Source organism: Notechis scutatus, chromosome 9 (genome assembly GCF_049901735.1).
Source record: "Notechis scutatus isolate UNSWTSFEM ecotype Mainland chromosome 9, rNotScu1.2, whole genome shotgun sequence".
In the NCBI taxonomy this organism is placed as follows: domain Eukaryota; kingdom Metazoa; phylum Chordata; class Lepidosauria; order Squamata; family Elapidae; genus Notechis; species Notechis scutatus.
In genome coordinates, this window is record NC_142017.1 from 10,118,652 (window position 1) to 10,137,291 (window position 18,640).

At 41.8% G+C, this 18,640-nt stretch overlaps 1 protein-coding gene across 1 annotated transcript in view; it reads right to left on the minus strand.

The window, feature by feature from the left end:
* Positions 1 to 18,640, minus strand: part of RHPN2 (rhophilin Rho GTPase binding protein 2) — a 44,592-nt gene that overhangs the window by 6,482 nt on the left and 19,470 nt on the right. The window contains exons 4-11 of the mRNA XM_026675930.2: positions 15,536 to 15,611; positions 13,657 to 13,734; positions 11,573 to 11,697; positions 10,307 to 10,473; positions 3,726 to 3,913; positions 2,405 to 2,561; positions 1,582 to 1,701; positions 435 to 629 (exon numbers count right to left, since the gene is read on the minus strand). Of these exons, the coding sequence (XP_026531715.2) occupies positions 435 to 629; positions 1,582 to 1,701; positions 2,405 to 2,561; positions 3,726 to 3,913; positions 10,307 to 10,473; positions 11,573 to 11,697; positions 13,657 to 13,734; positions 15,536 to 15,611 (1,106 nt within the window). The remainder of the gene's footprint in view (positions 1 to 434; positions 630 to 1,581; positions 1,702 to 2,404; positions 2,562 to 3,725; positions 3,914 to 10,306; positions 10,474 to 11,572; positions 11,698 to 13,656; positions 13,735 to 15,535; positions 15,612 to 18,640) is intronic.

Here is an 18,640-nt window from a genome sequence, read left to right on the forward strand (position 1 = left end):
AGATAAATGATAGATAGAGATAGATGATAGATAGATAGATAGATAGATAGATAGATAGATAGATGATAGATAGATAGATAGATAGATAGATAGATAGATAGATAGATAGATAGATAAATGATAGATATAGATGATAGATATATGATAGACAGACATTGGTCGATAGATGATAGATTTGAATCTATGTGTTGGAATGTAATGAAAAGACAGATTCCTGAGAGAGAGATGAATTCTTGAGGACTGAAAGGCAACTCAATCCGGATATTATGCGTGAAAGAAGAAGACTGAAAACAGCCCCTCCCAAATAGTTCTCAAGAGTCTAGGGTAGATGCCAGATGAGGTGTGAATCACCACATGTCATTCTCTGTGTTGGATCTGACAATCTATCCAAAAACGGATCCATTCCTGGTCATCCCAGGCAGAAAAGAACTTACAAAGGATATTGGGTGCCGACACCAAACTAAAGAAGTCGTCTATTTGCTCCTGATGGGTATATTTGAGAAGGGACCGCTTGTGTGCGACGGACAAAATCTCTTGAAGGATCTCTATATTCCGGAGCTTTGTGCATAAGCTACAAACCCTTAAGGCTTCTTTGTGATACAGGAGAGCTTTATGCAAATGAAGTCTTCCTGGAGAAGGAAAAAAAATGAATGAATGAATGACTAAATAAATAGGATGGATTTCTGCATCATTAAAAATCCAGCATTTTTAAGGCACAACAGCTCTGCCTATCAAGAATCATACAAACCACATTACTTAGTGTGACTTGCTGTTCTGTGCGGGAACACAGTTATCCTAATCAAATCAAGGCTACCCACATTACTTATGATTGTCTACTATGGCAGTGTTGTTTTAACCTCAACAACTTTTAAGTTGGGTGGGCTTCAACTCCGCAGAATTGGAGCCCATGCTGGCTGGGGAATTCTGGGAGTTTGAAGTCCTTAACCTCTTAAATTTGATGACACTGAAAAACACTTAGTCCAGACAAGCCTTTCTTCCCAAAAGCATAGATCCCACCAGTTTGGGGAAGATAAAACGACATATCCCGAAGCAAAGAAATACTTGATTTTATCAACCACGGCTAGTTGGATGATAAGCCTTAAAAAGAGTTCACCCCTTATCAGGGCTGGGCTGCTGGAGGTTCGCAGGTATTCGGGAGAGCCCCCTAGCTAAGATTCTGTGCACTTCGGAGTATCCCCAAATCCCACTCCAGGTTGGACCCGTCCGCCCCTCCCCTCCCTGGTGTCCCCACACAGCCCGTTTTGGATACAGATAAGTGCAGGGCGCACGTGGAGGCTCGGGGAGGGAAATAAACAGGCCTCCCGGAAGTTCGGGAAGGCCTGAAACGGGCCCATTTCTGGCTTCCAGAGAGCCTCTGGAGCCCGGGGACGCCATTTTGGCCCTCCAGGAGGCTCGAAGAAAGCATCCAGAGCCCAGGGAGGGAAAAAACACACACACACACCGCCATGGTGCAGGAGGCCAACTAGGCCACACCCACCATGGCCACGCCTACTCAGCAACTGGGCAGAGGACCCGTTGACCTGTTGCTAACATTTTTTGAAGCCCATCCCTGGCCCTTACCTAGTTGTTTACGCTGGCTTCTATCTCTTAAGACAGCTAAGGGTGTCATCCCCTCAGGCATGTGGTCGTACAGCTGGCAAAAAGCCTTTTCCTGTTGATCTTCATCATCGGCCTGATGTACTGGGGTTACCAGAACAAATGCAAAGGAAAGAGAAGATAAACATTGGTTTACTTTCATTTACCATCCAGGTGAGATGCCTCCAGGCCTGAGGAACAAAGAGCAACACTCAATAGTAACCACCCGTTCCAGAACCTGCTTTTCTTCTGGGATTAGGGCTCCTCGTATTTCAGTCTGTTCCTAAAGTTGTTGAAGAATCATTTGCCCAGAAGTGATATTTCAATCAGCAGGTTAAAAGTCCATTTTCCAAAGTTGGTTGGACCAGAATGCCCCAAGAAAAATAGAGCATCAGGGAAGGCTACTTGTGCCGAATTCCGATGTATTTCCTATTACGGGAGGGAACTGGCACTGCTTTTTTACCTTTTAACCCTTGAATTTTGACAGTGTGAACTTCAGGGAGAAGGGCTCCATGATTCACAACAGTCGTGGGGCCTGTTTGTGCAGCCCCTGGGTGGGCTTGGTTCCATTTCTCCAATAAAGGAGAATATTTATAACTCAGGGTTGAAATGAAGAGTCTCTGAGCTTAACAGTTTTCTTGCTGACATTTCACTGCTCAAGCATTACCACGCATTGATGATGTTACCTAGTTTGGGTAACGAAAGGTCTGCAAGAAAACAACCAAACTCAGAGGGCACCACGGACACCTCATTTCTTGGTCCATTGATAGGGAGGCCAATGAGTGTATGAATCTGACAATCTTCTTACATTGGTGGTCGCATAGCATCGTGGCAACAAAATAATGCGCCAAAGCTCTAAAATGATCCGATTTGACTTGGGCCAGTTTTGACCAAGAGTAAGGGATGTTCTCCTTGACTGGTGCTTGATTCATCGCGGTGTCCACAAGCATGTACATCTCTCCGACCTTTAAAACAAAGCACAAGACCCACGTATGAGCTACTGACTCTTTATATTAAAAGCTCATTCAAGGCATTCCATATTGGCGCTGATCAACACTTATTGGAGTCTATACTTAAAGATGCACATTGTTCTCACAAAGGATTAAAAGAGAGAGAAAGAACTTCAGCAATAACGACAGAAGATCTTGCTTTCCTCACAGAGGGTTAACGTCATTGCACTCCAGAGGGTTAACGTCATTGCCCAGAAGATCATTGGTTGCCCTCTCCCCTCAGCTCCCACTGCCTTAAGAAAGTTCAAAACATTCTCAAAGATCCATCTCATCCTGGGCACCCTTTTCTTTTGAACTATTACCATCTGGCAGACAGTACAGGAGAATAAAAACAAGACAAATAGGCTAAAAAACAGCTTCTATCCCAGGGCAGTAGCTCTGTTGAATTCTACTGTATAGTGCAGTGTTGGGGGGGTTTCGGTTCATGTGGAATATGAAGGATGTGTGTTTGTGTTTATTTTCATGGTCATGATGTGCATTGAAAATGGTGTTTGATTTCATTGTATGAGGTGCAATGACAATAAACTAAACTAAACTAAACTAAACTGATGTTCATCATCGAATCTAAAAGGCTGAGAATAACTTCCAGAAAGAAAAGCAGCTTTCTAGTCAATCAATCAATCAGAATAGAATTGGAAGGGACCTTGAAGGTCTTCTAGTCCAGCCCCCTGCTCAAGCAAGAAAACCTATACCACCTCAGACAAGTGACTGTCCAGTCTCTTCTTAAAAACCTCCAGTGTTGTAGCACCCACAACTTCTTGTGGCAAGCTGTTCCACTGGTTTATTATTCTCACTGTCAAGAAATTTCTCCTTAATTCCAGGTTGCTTCTCTCCATGATAAGCTTCCATCCAAAGTGGAGCAAAGCTGCTCCACTAGTTGATTGTCCTCACTGTCATTCTTCACTGTTGAAACAAGCTTTGATCTTTTGATCATCCATGGAGGAGGAGAGGTCCATTAGAACATTACAAGACCCTCTTCTGCCTCCCTAGCATCCCATAATAGGAAAAGCACCATCTCTTTTGATCCTTGGAAGAGCTATTTCACAGGCAACTATCGTATTGTCCCAATGTCAGCAAATGATAAAGGTATGCATACCGTTCTGCTCTCGTGCGGCTTACCTTCGCAACTTCCTGGGCCATTTTTATAAGCGTGAAAAATTCATTCCGTATGCCAGGAAGGCAGATCTGTTCAAAGATGCACTCCTGAACTTGAGCGAGCATCATCTTGATCAGCACACTCAACATGGCAGGGCTCATGTCGTAACTTGGAGTGTGAGTGAAAGTTTCTTTTAGATAGTTTAGAACTCCTGAAATTGGGGGAGAAGAAGGAAAGAGGATTCTTAGAGCACCAGTTCCACAATTGCATTTATCCATTCATTTCTCAGTTTAGATGTACATGTTTGGGTCATCAAACGTTATTGAGGTAAGTCAAAGTTTGTCTTCAGTACTATTACTTTAATATAAAAATTGTTTGGAGGACTCTAGTAGAGTATTTCCCAAACTTACCAACACTAAGGTGTGTGGATTTCATCTCCTGGGATTCCCCAGTCACCATGCTGGAGGAATTCTGGGAGTTGAAGTCCACCTATCTTAGAGTTGTCACACTTGAAAAACACTGTTCTGGAAGATGCCGTAAGATGTCCGGTTTTCTAACCTGCTCCCAACAACACACAAACATGGGAACAAGAATCACCTACAGTTCTATAAGGCACTTTCAATGGTTTTTATGTAATTATTTATTTAATTTGTTTGCTGCCCGTCTCTCCATTAGGGGCAAGATATAGAATCTTGGAAAGAGCCAATTTCCAGACTTACTAATGACTTGATTAAGGAGGATCTTCTCAACTCCTTAAACCCCTTCCAGCCTCAATGGTACTGTCATTTATGAGATAAGCTACTCACAAACTCTACTCTTGATCTCTCGGTTGCTTTATGTTCAACATTCCTTCTATTGCTTTCCCAGCCTCTTCACAGTCTTTCACACATTCCCCTAGGGGTGTAATCCTTGGCTGTCTAACCACAACATGGCATTCAAAGTTAGGAATTAGAGGACTTTAAAAGAAATCAATCCTACATGTGTACAAGGTGATTCATTGATATTTGATTATATAACAATAGCACTTAAGACTTACATATAGCAATCAGACTTACATACTGCCTCACACTGCTTTACAGCCCTCTTTAAGTGGTTTACAGAGTCAGAATATTGCCCCCAACAATCTGGGTCCTCGTTTTACCGACTTTGGAAGGATGGAAGGCTGACTCAATCTTGAGCCAGTCAGGATCGAACTGCTGGCAGTTGGCAGAATTAGCCTGCAATACTACTTTCTAACCTCCGTGCCTCTTATAAATTGAGTTATTTCTTTTAAACACAGCCCATGGCCACAGCTAACAAAGTATAAAGCTACATTTGAAAGGACTTCAGCTGGCAGGGAAAACCCTTCAGAATAAAATTATTTATCCTTGGATTTCTGGCTCAAGCATCAAGGGCTCTTAATGACAGGTTGGAGAAGGTAAAAACTTTTTTTTATGTAGCCAAGTTGAACATGTGCAAAAAGAATAAGGTGCACATAACTATATAATTCAGGTGACGTGCTCTTCCCAATAAGGAACACTCTATTCTAAGCAAGCATCAAAGGAACAAGAACAAAAAAAGGGCAAATGATGTTGGTAAATAAATTCTAAGATATTTTCCTCCTTATCTCACTAGAATGCCGTGTTTATTATTCATGTTATATGATCCAATGCATTTTAATAAGAGGAAGTTTAGAGCCCAAACAGGGCAGATAATGTGTGTGTGAAGATCTCAATTATTTTCAAATTCTTTGAAAGTGATTGCAAAGGTTCCACTTCAAATTATGAAAGATGGGGACCACATCTCTCTTTTTTTAAAAAAATCTATATTTTCTATTATGAAGCTGGCAGAACGATTTCCCTCCTGATCCTCTCCCTCCACGTAGTTTCACTTCCAGGATTGGGAAGCATGAAATATATGTATTTTTAATCCATCAATTCCATCGTCAGGACAATTGAGAGGAAGAAACAAAAACAAAAGGGCATTTGGGAAAGTGAGAAAGCTCTGAGCAACTCTTGTCAACCTACACTCACCATTCCCCTACAGGGGAACTAAAAACTCATTCAGGGCTGTGACAAGACGACAAATCTGTCAGCAGGAAAACTTTGCCAGACCGAACCAAGTTGGACCTCGTTCAAGTAAATGCCACACACAAACCGATTCTTTGGAAAGCTGAAAAACAAACATTTGCTGAAGAGCTTCAAATCCTTAGTAGCATTCGGTGGGGCTGAGATCTGATCATCAAAAAAATGCATTGTTCCCAACTGGTTTGTCAACTTTTATCGGCAAGTTTTAATTGCACAAAAATGGACGGTTGCCCTAAAGCCTGTTTGCAAAGTCCCTCTCTTTCTCAACACCCCCCCACACACACACACATTTCGCTACCTCTTTGAAATTACTGCGAAATGCAAACTCCAGGCAATGTCAGATCTTTTAAGGAAACCTACCATGCCACACTCCAGACCTTTCTGTCAAATACTCATGCATGCAAACAAACAGCAGGTTGTTGGGAAAAAGGGAGAGGTTGAAACCTTCGTGAGACTGCATTGTTTCCTGTTCCAGACAAAATGGAGCCTTGTTTGTTGTGAAAGAATTTCTGTTGGGGATATTAAAGAGGAGGTAGTTGGATTGACCTACAAAGATAAGTAATAAATGGAATACAGAGCTGGAAGGGACCTTGGTGATCTTCTAGTCCCCTGCCCAAGAAGAAGAAGACTGTCAGGCTAACCGAACTTTTTCCCATTCAATTAGCAAGAATGAACTTCTGAGAACCAAACGTATCAAAAGGAATCCTTTATTGAGACGAGACAATTCATGTAGGAGGTCAAAGCAGCGTCTCAGGTCCCTCAGGCATACAGGGATACATAAGGGAGTTTAGAACCCCTCCCCTTATCTCGATGTGTATTTAGAGACACAAAAGCCAGTATGTTAATTCCCCTCCCACCCCTTCTGTAGGAAGGATCTTTCTCACAGTTTCCCAGGACATACCTAATTTCCCCCCACCCCTTTTTAGAATGAACTTTTTCCAGATATTCCTAGATCAGGGTCCCAACCACCAGTCCGCGGACTGCACGTCCGTGGAACAAGTCCTACCGGGCGCTGGCTTCGGTGATCTGTTTGATGAAAGTGCTCGTGAGCTTTTCCGGAGAAAGCTCACCGAAGCACTTTTCATCAAAGAACGGGCAGCCCGTGAGCTTTCCGGAGAAAGCTCACCGGAAGCACTTTTCATCAAAACAAGATGGCGCGCCCAGCTGATGTCGTCCGGCCACGCCATAAAAGGTTGGGGATACCGGCGGCGTAAAAGGTTGGGGATCACTGCCCTAGATACATCTCATGGAATTTTTATAATCTTCTCATCTCTGGCTGTGCCTCTCAGAGGTGATAGGTTCTGGCCATCTGGCTTTTCTCCCTCCATTGTATCATGTGTGGGTTATACAAATTTGATATAAGGTTAAATATATTCAGGTTACATCAAGAAAGGATTTATCAGCCTCCCCACGCCCTTTTCTTCTTCCACTGAAGAAATGACAGATTCACGGATCTGACAAAGACTCTATACCAGTGGTGGCAAACCTTTTTGGCACTGATTGCCAAAACAGGAGCACACGCACACTGGAAAATGGAGGAGCAGCTCCCTGGTGCACCAAACGGGAGCGCCGGAAACAGGAAGCTCGGTTTCCCGGCGTGCCACCTGGCCTTCTGGTTTCTAACACACGTGTGTGTGCGAAGACCAACTGGCCGGTGTGCATGCATGCACCAGAACCCAGAAGAGCAACGGGCGACAGTTGGCGTGCCCGGAGATGGCGCTGCATGCCACTTCCTGCACGTGTCATAGGTTTGCCATCCCGCCTCTATACCATCCATACAAATGACTGTCTTCTTATAAACCTCCAGTGGTGGGAGCACCTACAACTTTGGGAGGTAAACCATTCATTCTACTGGTTAATCGTCCTCATTGTTAGGAAAATTCTCCTTAGTTGTAGGTTGGTTCTTTCCTTGATTAGTTTCCATCCATTGCTTCTTGTCCTGCCTTCAGGTGCTTTGGGAAATAACTTGACCCCTTCCTCTCTGTGGCAGCCCCTGAGATATTGCAACACTGCTATCATGTCTCCCCTGGTCCTTCTTTTCATTAAACTAGACATGCCCAATTCCAGCAGCCATTCTTCATATGTTTTAGCTTCCAGTCCCCTAATCAGCTTTGTCACTCTTTTCTTCACTCTTTTCATTCTCCAGTTACCATTGTAATCTGCAAACCCTGGTTTGCAAATTACAACAGGTAAGGTTCACCTGACGTGCTAAGTTACACTTGGACAAAATAGGAGTAAAACAATTAGAATCCGATCAGCGATTGGGGATGTTTGCAAATATGGGTAGCCTTATTAGAAAGATCGCCAGATGTTATGCGCTGTTTTTTATATCACAACTCCAACAAAATGTTTTTAAAAAGCCCAGAGGAAAAAAAAGTCAGGAACCTGAGATAACATTTAACCAATTCCACTATTTCTTAAGGATTTGAGAAATGTTTCTTTTGTTAGTCAGAGAGTCTATAAAAGAATATTTGTTCTTGCGCCATCTGCTCTTTGGCAAGGCCTTCCCGTATGTTATGTATGCTCAGGGTTGTGTTTATAGGTGAAAATCTTAGCAACAATCTTTCATTCTGTCCACAAAGGTCCGTGGGCAGGGTTTGAATGATATTGTATTGTCTTTATGAGAACTGAATTCTCAACCGTATCCCATTGTTCAAAAACTCCTGAAATGTTTTCTCCAAACTCTTGTTTTTCCTTCAAAAAATTACTAGTCGTTTTCATTAAAGATTATTATCGGGTGGTGATACGGATGTATTCCGTATTCAAAACCATTTTACACATATATACCTATGTAGGAATTTGCCTCCTCAGTTGAAGGTGGTTGCTCCTAAGATTTTACTATGAAAAAGAACATGCTTATATGAAAAATGCCACAATAGCCCCCCCAATCACCCCCCCCCACTTTTCTGTTGACTGAAGATTCAAACAGGCTTTGCTCCGTTATATGACCTTTCTTGCTGCAGTTGTTAAAAGAATCACTGCAGTTGATAAGTTAATAACCCGGTTGTTAAGGGAAAACAACCAAGCTCATATACAGGTAGTCCTCAAGTTATGACCACAATTGAGCCCAAAATTTATGTTGCTAAGTGAAACATTAGCGAAGTGAGTTTGCCCCATTTTACGACTTTTCTTGCCACGATTGTTAAGCGAATCGTTGCATTTGTTAAGTTAGTAACATGGTTGTTTAAGTGAATTGGGCTTCCCCCATTGACTTTGTCAGAAGGTCACAAAATGGGATTGCGTGGCTTTTGGACACAGCAAGGTCATAAATATGAGCCAAGCATCTGGATTTTGATCATGGGACCACTGGAATGCTGCAAAGGTCGTAAGTGTGAAAAGTGGTCACAAGTCTCACGTTTTTCAGTGCTGTGGTAACTTTAAACGGCCACCAAATGAACTGTTGTAAGTCGAGGGCTACATGTAGTAATTATGGGCCTCAATAGGATTTCAATAAAACATTGGTACCATAGACTGAAACAGCAGTAAATTATACTGATTGATATAAAGCCATTGGAGCTACAGTATATTACAGCCTAGATCCCCAGCATGATGCAGAGAGTTCTCAACATACCACCATAACTGAGCCCAAAAATTATTGAGTTTTGCCCAGTGGTGGGATTCAAAAATTTTAATGACCGGTTCTGTGGCCATGGCTTGGTGGGTGTGGCATGGCTTGGTGGGCATGGCAGGAGAAGGTTACTGCAAAATCTCCATTCCCACCCCACTAACCTGCTTTCCAGCTCTGTGCAGGGCAACCAAAGAAGACCCAGCCGATCAACTGGGACTCAATAGGAGGCAGAGAATAGATGGGGGCGGGGCCAGTCGAGGTGGCATTTGCCGGTCCTCCCAACTACTCAAAATTTCCGCTACCGGTTCTCCAGAACTGGTCAGAACCGGCTGAATACCCCCTCTGAAACACACACATATTGCTGAAAATCCATAAAGGCATTGAGGCCACTGGGTAAGATTGCACAGTAATGTTCCAGAGCAGAAAAAAGATTTGCAGATGCCTGCAAATAACAGTGGGGAGAGGTGAAAGGTTTGATTGCAAAGAATGGAAAGCAGTTAAATGACAGACCAAAAATTGTCCAGGATTTCGAACTGTAAGTCACTAATTCCCAACAACAACAAAATTCTCAAATTTTATTCATATCCATTTTATGTATTAATAATCATGTTTATACTCATACCTGTTACCTAATACATGCTGGACAAAATAATAATGATAAATAAAAATAAATAAATCTGACAGGGTGGAGGCAGAAGGAGTTAATAAGTTTTGGGAAGGATGTTTTCACTAAACAAAACAAACATTCCTTGCTATTCTTGCTTACAGTTCTTTGGGTGTTAATTCTGCCTGCATTGGATGTCCAAAGAGTGTGAAAATTAAGCTCAAGACAATTCCAGGACCCAGAACAGAGACAAACCAGAGGAAATCACAATTGCAAATGAGAGGATTAAAGCTATGCAATCTCCAGGCATTTCTTTAAGGGAGAGGCTTTGTGGGGGGGACCCCACCCCCTCCTTCTCGTTCCTACCTGCCGCCTTCTGAAAAGCACTGATGGCCTTTTGGAGCCCGGAGCCCGTTTGCCGATCGCATTTTGTACCGATCTGCGTGTAGAGGGCTCCGATGTTAAATAAAATGCTGGCTTTTTCCAGCAACAAATTCTTCTGGCAAACGGGGACGCCCGTGAAAGAGTCATACCTTCAGTTTAAAAAAAAAAAAAAGCAAAGAGAACATCAAGGTTAACGACCCAACGAAGAAACAAAAATTGGGGAGAAATGAATTGATTCGTTTTCACAAACGTTCTTTCTTATTCATCTCAATTTAGATCCAAACGTAGGTTTGCATGCCAATTGGTTCAGAAGCTGCTCTCCGATTCATCTCAGTTACAGACCGGTTTCCATAATGGACTACGCCAGAGGTGGGATGCAAATATTTTTACTGCTGGTTCTATGGGCGTAGCTAGGTGGGCATGGCCATGTGACTGGGTGGGCGTGGCTTCTTTTTTGCAGCACCACCACCCCCGCTCCGGGGTGGTTTTTTTTGCCTCCTGGGCCTCAGGGAAACCACCTGGGTAAAGCAGTAAAGGGGATCCTGTCACAGCTGATCATCAGGAGGGGGAAAAAAATATTTTTTTACTACCAGTTCAGCCGAACGGCAGCATTTTTTTACTACCGGTTCATTTGAACCGGGCCGAACCGGTAGAATACCACCACTGGACTAAGCCATCCTTGGTTTAACTAGGGTGGGCTGGATAAAATGGTCGACGCAATCCATTAATTCACAGATAAACAAATCACTTTGTGATTTAGCACGATGTGTGAACCAGACCAGGTTCACACAGGTGCTTTTTCAAAAGGCAACTGGACTTCGTTTTTTAATCAATCAATCAATCAATCAATCAATCAATCAATCAATCAGAATAGAGTTGAAAGGGACCCTGGAGGTCTTCTAGTCCAACCTCAAGCAGGAAACCATATACCATTTCAGACAAGTGACTGTCCAGTCTCTTCTTAAAAACCTCCCGTGTTGTAGCACCCACAACGTCTTGTGGCAAGCTGTTCCACTGGTTTATTATTCTCACTGTCAATAAATTTCTCCTTAATTCCAGGTTGCTTCTCTCCATGATAAGCTTCCATCCATTATTTCTTGCCTTCTGGTGCTTTGGAGAATAGATTAACAACCCCCCACACCCTTCTTTGTGGCAGCCCCTTAGATATTGGAACACTGCTGTTGTATCACCCCCTAGTCCTTCTTTTTCATGAAACTAGACAACGTTCAATTTCCAGAAAGGTCTTACCAAGTATACAAAATGCCCAGATTTCTACTGGGTGAGAAGAACCGATTCTCTACAATGCCAAGCTGTACGTAATAGCTCATCAGCATCTCAACTCCAGATTCATCTCTGCTAGGTGTCCGGCAGGCCTTTGAAAATATAAGGATAGGTATTAGCTATAAAGTCGATGTGTGGCCCCTAGGAATGCTCTTAACTGATTGGGATTCAGGAAATATAAACAAGGCTATATAAGGGGGTTTTTGGCAATAGCACTTACACTTATATACCACTTCACAGGGTTTTACAGCCTTCTCTAAGCAGTTTACGGAGCCGGTCTATGGCCCCCCAACAATCTGGGTCCTCATTTTACCCACCATAGAAGAATGGAAGATTGAGTCAACCTTGAGCTTGGTTGAATCAAACTCCTGGCAGTAAGCAGAATTCACCTGCAACACTGTACTCTAATCACATATCAGTATGACACCTATTTAATGGTCTTCTAAGGCCAGTTGTAGCTTAATTATAGTATGTTTATTATATAAATTATATAAAATTATTTTATATTATACACATACAGACACACATACATATACAGGTAGTTCTTGACTTACAACCACAATTGAGCCCAATATTCCCGTTGCTAAGCGAGGCAGTGGTTAAGTGAGTTTTGACCCATTTCACCACCTTCCTTGCCACAGTTCTTAAGTGAATCACTGCAGTTATTAAGTTAGTAATATGTTACAGGAATCTGGCTTCCTCATTGACTTTCCTATCAGAAGGTTGCAAAGTGTGATTCCATGACCTCAGAACACTGCAGTCATCATAAATATGAGTCAGGTGTGCCAAGCACCTGAATTTTGATCACGTGACCATGGGGATACTGCAGCAGTTGTAAGCATGAAAAACTGAATGGTCACTAAATGAACTGTTGTAAGTGAAGGTCCATCTGTGTATGTCATGCCCCCGTCAGAGTCTGAATCCGAGGCGGAAGATGAACAGCCAAGAGAGTGGCTCCGTTGGCTGTGGAGGAAACTGGGGAAGGGCAAAGTCAGGCTGGGCAGAGATAGAACAAGAGAGAGGGGATTCAGATGAAGACCAAAGCCCACCCCCTCTTCATCCTAGGGAACGCAGGGAAGAACAGAGAAGAGAACAACATGAGTTGCATGGCTTACAGGGGAGGAAAGGGCCCTGATTCCCTTCACAAGGAACAGCTGGGGAGGGAGTTTAAAGGCGAGGCAGTTGGGAGAGGCATTTGTTGGGAACAAATGTTGAGTTTATCTAATGTTGGCTACTGTTATGTGAGTTCCTGGCATCCTCCCAACTGGTTGGATTTACTGCCGTGTTACTTCACTTCTGGAACTTCTTATTTTGCCCTGCCGGATTTATTACCTTATCTTGCTTTGTTGGATTTATAGTTTAGAGTTTTCTCTTTACAGTTTTGGATTGGAATAGCTGCAGCCAAGGGCAGTTGCAGGTTCCTGGGAGAGTTTTTCTCCAGACCGGAAGGTAACCAGGTCATTGGGAGCAAAGTTGCGGCTACTAAAAGGACCTCTACTTATTATCTGTCTGAGTTGCCTTTATGCCATGCCCGGGGTCATCACAGTATGTATTCAGTACACAGTGTGTATTCAAATATCATCTCTATTAAATTATTGATACAATCCTAGATATTTTTCTCTTGTTCAAATTATGATCTTTTCTTGTTCAGATTATGATTTTGGCAAGTTCAAAACAGTTGTTTTGAGTATAACACTCCTGTTTCCCATTCAAAACACATTTTGGATGCTGAAAAGTTTGTTTTCAGCTATCAAGGTCAAAAGAGCCTGAAAGGGAAAAGAGAGAAGTAATAACCATTTATTTGTGTATTAAATTTGTATGCCACCTGGCTCCCAATGACTGTGGGAGGTTCACAACAAATAAAATCATTATAACAAAATTAATTAAAGGAAAAGGAGGAGAAGGAGTGGTGGCCTGAAAACTAAATGCACTAGAGATTGGTACTGTTATTTCCCTTTTATTATGTTTAATTAAATGAGAATAAAACAAGGACAGGCTCTTTCCCTTTTCCCCCAAGACTGAAAATCAAACAGAACCTTCTTAAAACTTACCTGTCTTAAATCCATAAGATCTGCAATTTCATTTTCATATTCTGCACCATCTTCATTGTAATGTTCCAGAATAAAGTCCTGAATATAATTAAAATAATCCATTAAAATTTTATTTTAAAAAAAGTCTCCAAATTGTGTATTTATTTCATTTAGGCACAGACATAAATTAAAATATCCAACATTCTGCCAAGAGGAACTGAAGAAATCTACCTAAAAGATTTACCCAGAATGATACCTGGAGTTGACAAGATGGAATTAAATGTAAACTGAGTTTCTTCAAAAGATTCTATTCCATTAAAGTTCATTGCACTATATACCCTCAAACTTGATTTATACATCTGTACAATCACTGCTGCTTTTTTTTTTTTTTTGACAACTATGTCAGAGACTAAACCTTGTTGCTGAATGTAAGAGAGAAGATAGAAAAATGGAGAGCTTAGATTGGAAAAATATATCTATAACCTAATATTGAGAAAGTTTCCATATCCAATGGTATCAAAGTGATTTGTATTAAAAGTCGCTATATGTCATAAAAAGTTTCCCAGGAAATTTACATGACAAAGTTTATGGGAAGCTAGGTTCCTAAACTCTACAATGGCAGCTGTGAATGAAATGCGTATTTTCTTCCACCCCACTTAGTTTAAAAATGAATTTTAAAAGCCAAGATGAGACAGAACACTATCTCATCAATACAGAGAATAAACTGGACTGTTTACACTAACCTGCTCATGTGACTAGATGCTCTTTTGATCTGATTAACGAAGCTATTGCTTAGGTTGGATACAGATATTCAGAGTTGGAAGGGACCTTGTAGGTCATCTAGTCCAACCCTCCGCCTAAGCAGAATATTCTTATAGAAATTCTGATTTATAGCCTATATTGCAAGCAAACTCTGCCCATAGCCTGCAGTTCAATCCTGTCAGGGCTCAGGCCTGACTCAAGATGGTTGCAAATAATGCTTACATTGTAAACTACCCAGAGTGTGCTGTAAATCACTAACGGACAATATACAAGTCTAAGGTGTTATTGCTATTATACTGAAATTCCTTGGCACGAGTGTTTCTTAAGCTTGGCCACACCTTCCAGCTGTTGTGAACCTCAACTCTCAGAATTTCCCAACCAACATGGTCATCATTGATGAAAATTGACAAACGTTGTTTACCTCCACAATTGGCCAGGGAAAAAGGGGATCATCCCAAATTCCAAAGTCTGCTGGACTTGTTTGCTTGCTAGGCAGATGACTAGCAGGCCTGTCCTATCATTAGGAGAATGAGGCTCAAAGGGCTTTAGCAAACTAGCTTGCACAGCTAATTTTGAGACTTCCTGGCCCTTCTAAAAAAAAAAAAAAATGGGCTGCTGGACTTTAGATCTCTTTCACTGTCTATCTCAAAGCACAAAGTTTTGGTGTGATCTCTGATTTTTAAAAGCAGGAGAGTGAGGCTTGGGGGTAGAATCAAAAGAATAAAGTCCATAAGTCAGACATATCCAGCAGTTAGAGGAGAAGGAACTCAGATAAAGGCATGGAGAAAGAACTAATTTAATGTGCAGTATATAAATATTTGTATAGCTACTGGTCAGCAGCTTCTGGATAAATCTAACAACAACAAAAAGGGGAGTTTTGAAATACAAAGAAGCAATTTTAGGAAAGGAATTCCTATGAGGCTCTGCCTCTCTGTCCAAATTAAATTAGATCCAGTTTCTATTGTAATTTGTTAGTTATTTTATTCCTAGGAAAAAGCTTAAGGGGAGAGCTATTATCAGGAGAACGTTGGCAATGTACTTTTTTTTTGAGCAAATATTTCTTTTAACATGTTTTTTTGTTATTTATGAGCAAAAAGCCTTAATTCCTTTAGGGCTGCTGCTTGGGAAAAAAATATACCTTAAGGGGTGCTGCGAAGTCAACATCTTTAGTCTCTTTCAGGCCAAGCGGTATCAGAGGAATGCTAAAGGTTTCCCTGCATTAAAAGAAGAAATTCACATCAATATCTTTGATTTATAAGAGTTGGTGGCTGAGAAATTGTTATATGTAAATCACTGGTTTCATTTGGACTTCCTCATCCGACTCAGCACACGGAATGGGACACACCTGTTCCCTGTGGCTTAAAAAAAGAACAACTTTTCCAGGCCAAAGGCCACTCTTGACCTCTAAATGGCACAGTGGAGCCCATATTCTGAAACATATATAGCTCCCGGTGCAGAATAAAGCAAAGGCAGGCTTAAAACTCAGTTTGCTTTGATCTAGTTTATACTCAGTTTAATGAGAAATAAATTCCAATAATGGCATGCGCTTCATGCTATCCTTCCTTATGATTTAGTCACGTTTTAAACAGATTTAAACAGATAATCAGAGTTGGAAGGGACTTTGTAGGGACCTTGCAGGTCATCTAGTTTAACCCTCTGCCCAAGTAGGAGACCCTACATCATTTCTGACAGATGGGAGTCCAATCTCTTCTTGAAAGTCTCAAGTGATGGCGCTCTCACAACTTCCAAGGGCAAAGCTGTTCCATGGGTTGATTGTTCTTACTGTCAGAAAGTTTCTCCTTGTTTCCAGGTTAAATCTCTCCTTGTTCGGTTTCCATCTATTGTTCCTTGTCTGGCCTTGGAAAATAGCCTGACCCCCCTCCTCTCTGTGGCAGCCCCTCAAATATTGGAAGACTGCTCTCATGTCTCCCCTTGTTCTTCTCTTTACTAAACTAGCCATGCCCAGTTCCTGTTTTGCTGTTGTCATCAATATCCACAAGTCTTGAAGGCAAGTTTTGCAGAAGTTCTTGGAGCCATAGCAAGAATTTGGGGGCTAGGTGTAACCTGGGCTCACTTCCCACTGCCCCGTGTTTAATTAGCTGGAGCTAATTAAACTATAATCTGGAGCCAGCATATCTAAGATAAAAGGATTCCTATAGATCCTCCCAGAGTTTATAGTTTTGTTTATCTGCCTAACCATCTTAGAAGTCCTGGTCCTTGTATCCTGCAATCTAGTTATTTAGTTTACAGGTATAATCTCCTCCAACTCCTCAGAAAACCACCAAATTGTAAGCACTTAAGTCAGAAGCCTTAAATTTGCCAGTGGAAATACTCACAGGAAAGGGAAATAACTAATCACAGTGAGGTGGACTTAGGAAGGTGTTCAATCGCAACAAGGATGAGGAGTATTATGGTCAATTAGCATGAACAGCAGGAGAAACTGAGCCCTGGAGATTTCTGGTTCTCCAAAGACATAGTGTAGCCTCAAACAGCAAAGAGTAGTCAGGCTACTAGGAGGAGTATTCCCGGAATCTATTCAAAGTCAACCATCCTTAACTGTTCTTTTGTAAGCACAGATCACTTATCTTGCCTTATAGTAACATGTTCCATATACCACGGGTGTCCAATCTTGGCAACTTTAGGGTTGGTGGACTTCAACTTCCAGAATTCCCTAGCCAGCATAGTAAATTGTGGGAGTTGAAGTCCACAGGTCTTAAATGTTGCCAAAGACGGACATCCCTGTCACATACTAAGAGATCCAACTGTTCTAGCAAAAATAAGCAGAAATTCTAAGCATAAAACCATCGCCATCATTTGCACAGGAATATTCCAACCTAATGTTGCCCTTCCACTATTTTCTCCTGGTCCTCCTTTGCCATTGTCAAGAACAAACCCAACAGCCATCCCAACAGGAGCAATCTACTGCTATTATTTTGAGGCAGCCTGCATTTGGAGGGAACCGAGAAACAGAAACAAAGCTTTCCTTTGGATTTTCGATGTCCTTCTCATGATCATTTTTATAAAGCTGCCAAGGCTTTTGCACATAGCTTTCTAAGTCCACCAGTGCTCTTGCCAAAACTCGTGATGAATGTAGAGTGGCATTCGGTTCCTCCTTCTGACTCTCTTGAAATGCCAAACTCACAGGGAAAAAATAGTAGAAGTCCTTCTAAATATTCAACCAAGCCAGAAACAACCAAACTCAGAGAACACCAAGGACCCCTCATTTCAACTCTGAGCTATAAATAGTCTTGTTTATCGGTGAAAATTGGCAAAATATTGAACACTTCAATCTCTGGATGGATTAATGCATCATTTATGATCAATAGATGGGTTAAAATCCTAGTGACAGCAAAACCCAAGCATATGCATAACACTGTGTGTATATATATATACGAAACGTTGCTACAACTTTAAAAGCACAACTACAATGACGTGGGAAAATACCCGAACAAAGCTGAATGCCATACATGTAAGTACCCATGAAAACTTGAGAATATATGTGTGTGTGTGTGTGTGTGTGTGTTCTATTCTAGCAATTGCTTCATGACTGGGCAATTTTCTTCCCTATAACAACATCCTGTGAGGTCAGTTGGGCAGAGTGACCAGCCCCAGGTCACCCACGAAGCTTCCTTAGCTGAGGTTCAACCTGAGCTTCCCCAGGACCAATTAAACACCTTCACCAATTAAATCACACTAATACCTTGATTCACATCTGTTTTTGTTAACTTGAAACCTGGGCATCTACTACGACATGGTGGAATAAGGGCGGGGAGGGGGCGTCATCTGTCTTTGTGGGTATGTTAAAATTTAAGTTCTGTGCATTGATATTGCTTACATACAATAGCAATAGCACTTATACTTATATGCCGCTTTATAGTGCTTTAACTATAACTAAGCCCTCTTTAAGGGTTTACAGAGTCAGCATCTTGCCCCCCAACAATCTGGGTCCTCATTTTACCCACCTCAGAAGGATGGAAGGCTAAGTCAACCTTGAGCCTGGTGGGATCTGAACTGCCAAATTGCAGGCAGCTGATAGTCAGCAGAAGTGGCCTGCAATTCAGCAGTCTAACCACTGCACCACCAAGGTATACATAAGGATATACCTCTTCAATTTTGTCTCACCCACCTTTTACATGGTTCTTATGACTCCCTTTTACAGTGAAGCTCCTGATATGATGATGGATGGCCATGTTTGCAGGCCTCTCAATCCAGTAAAAAATGTCTAACACTGTTAATAATCCTG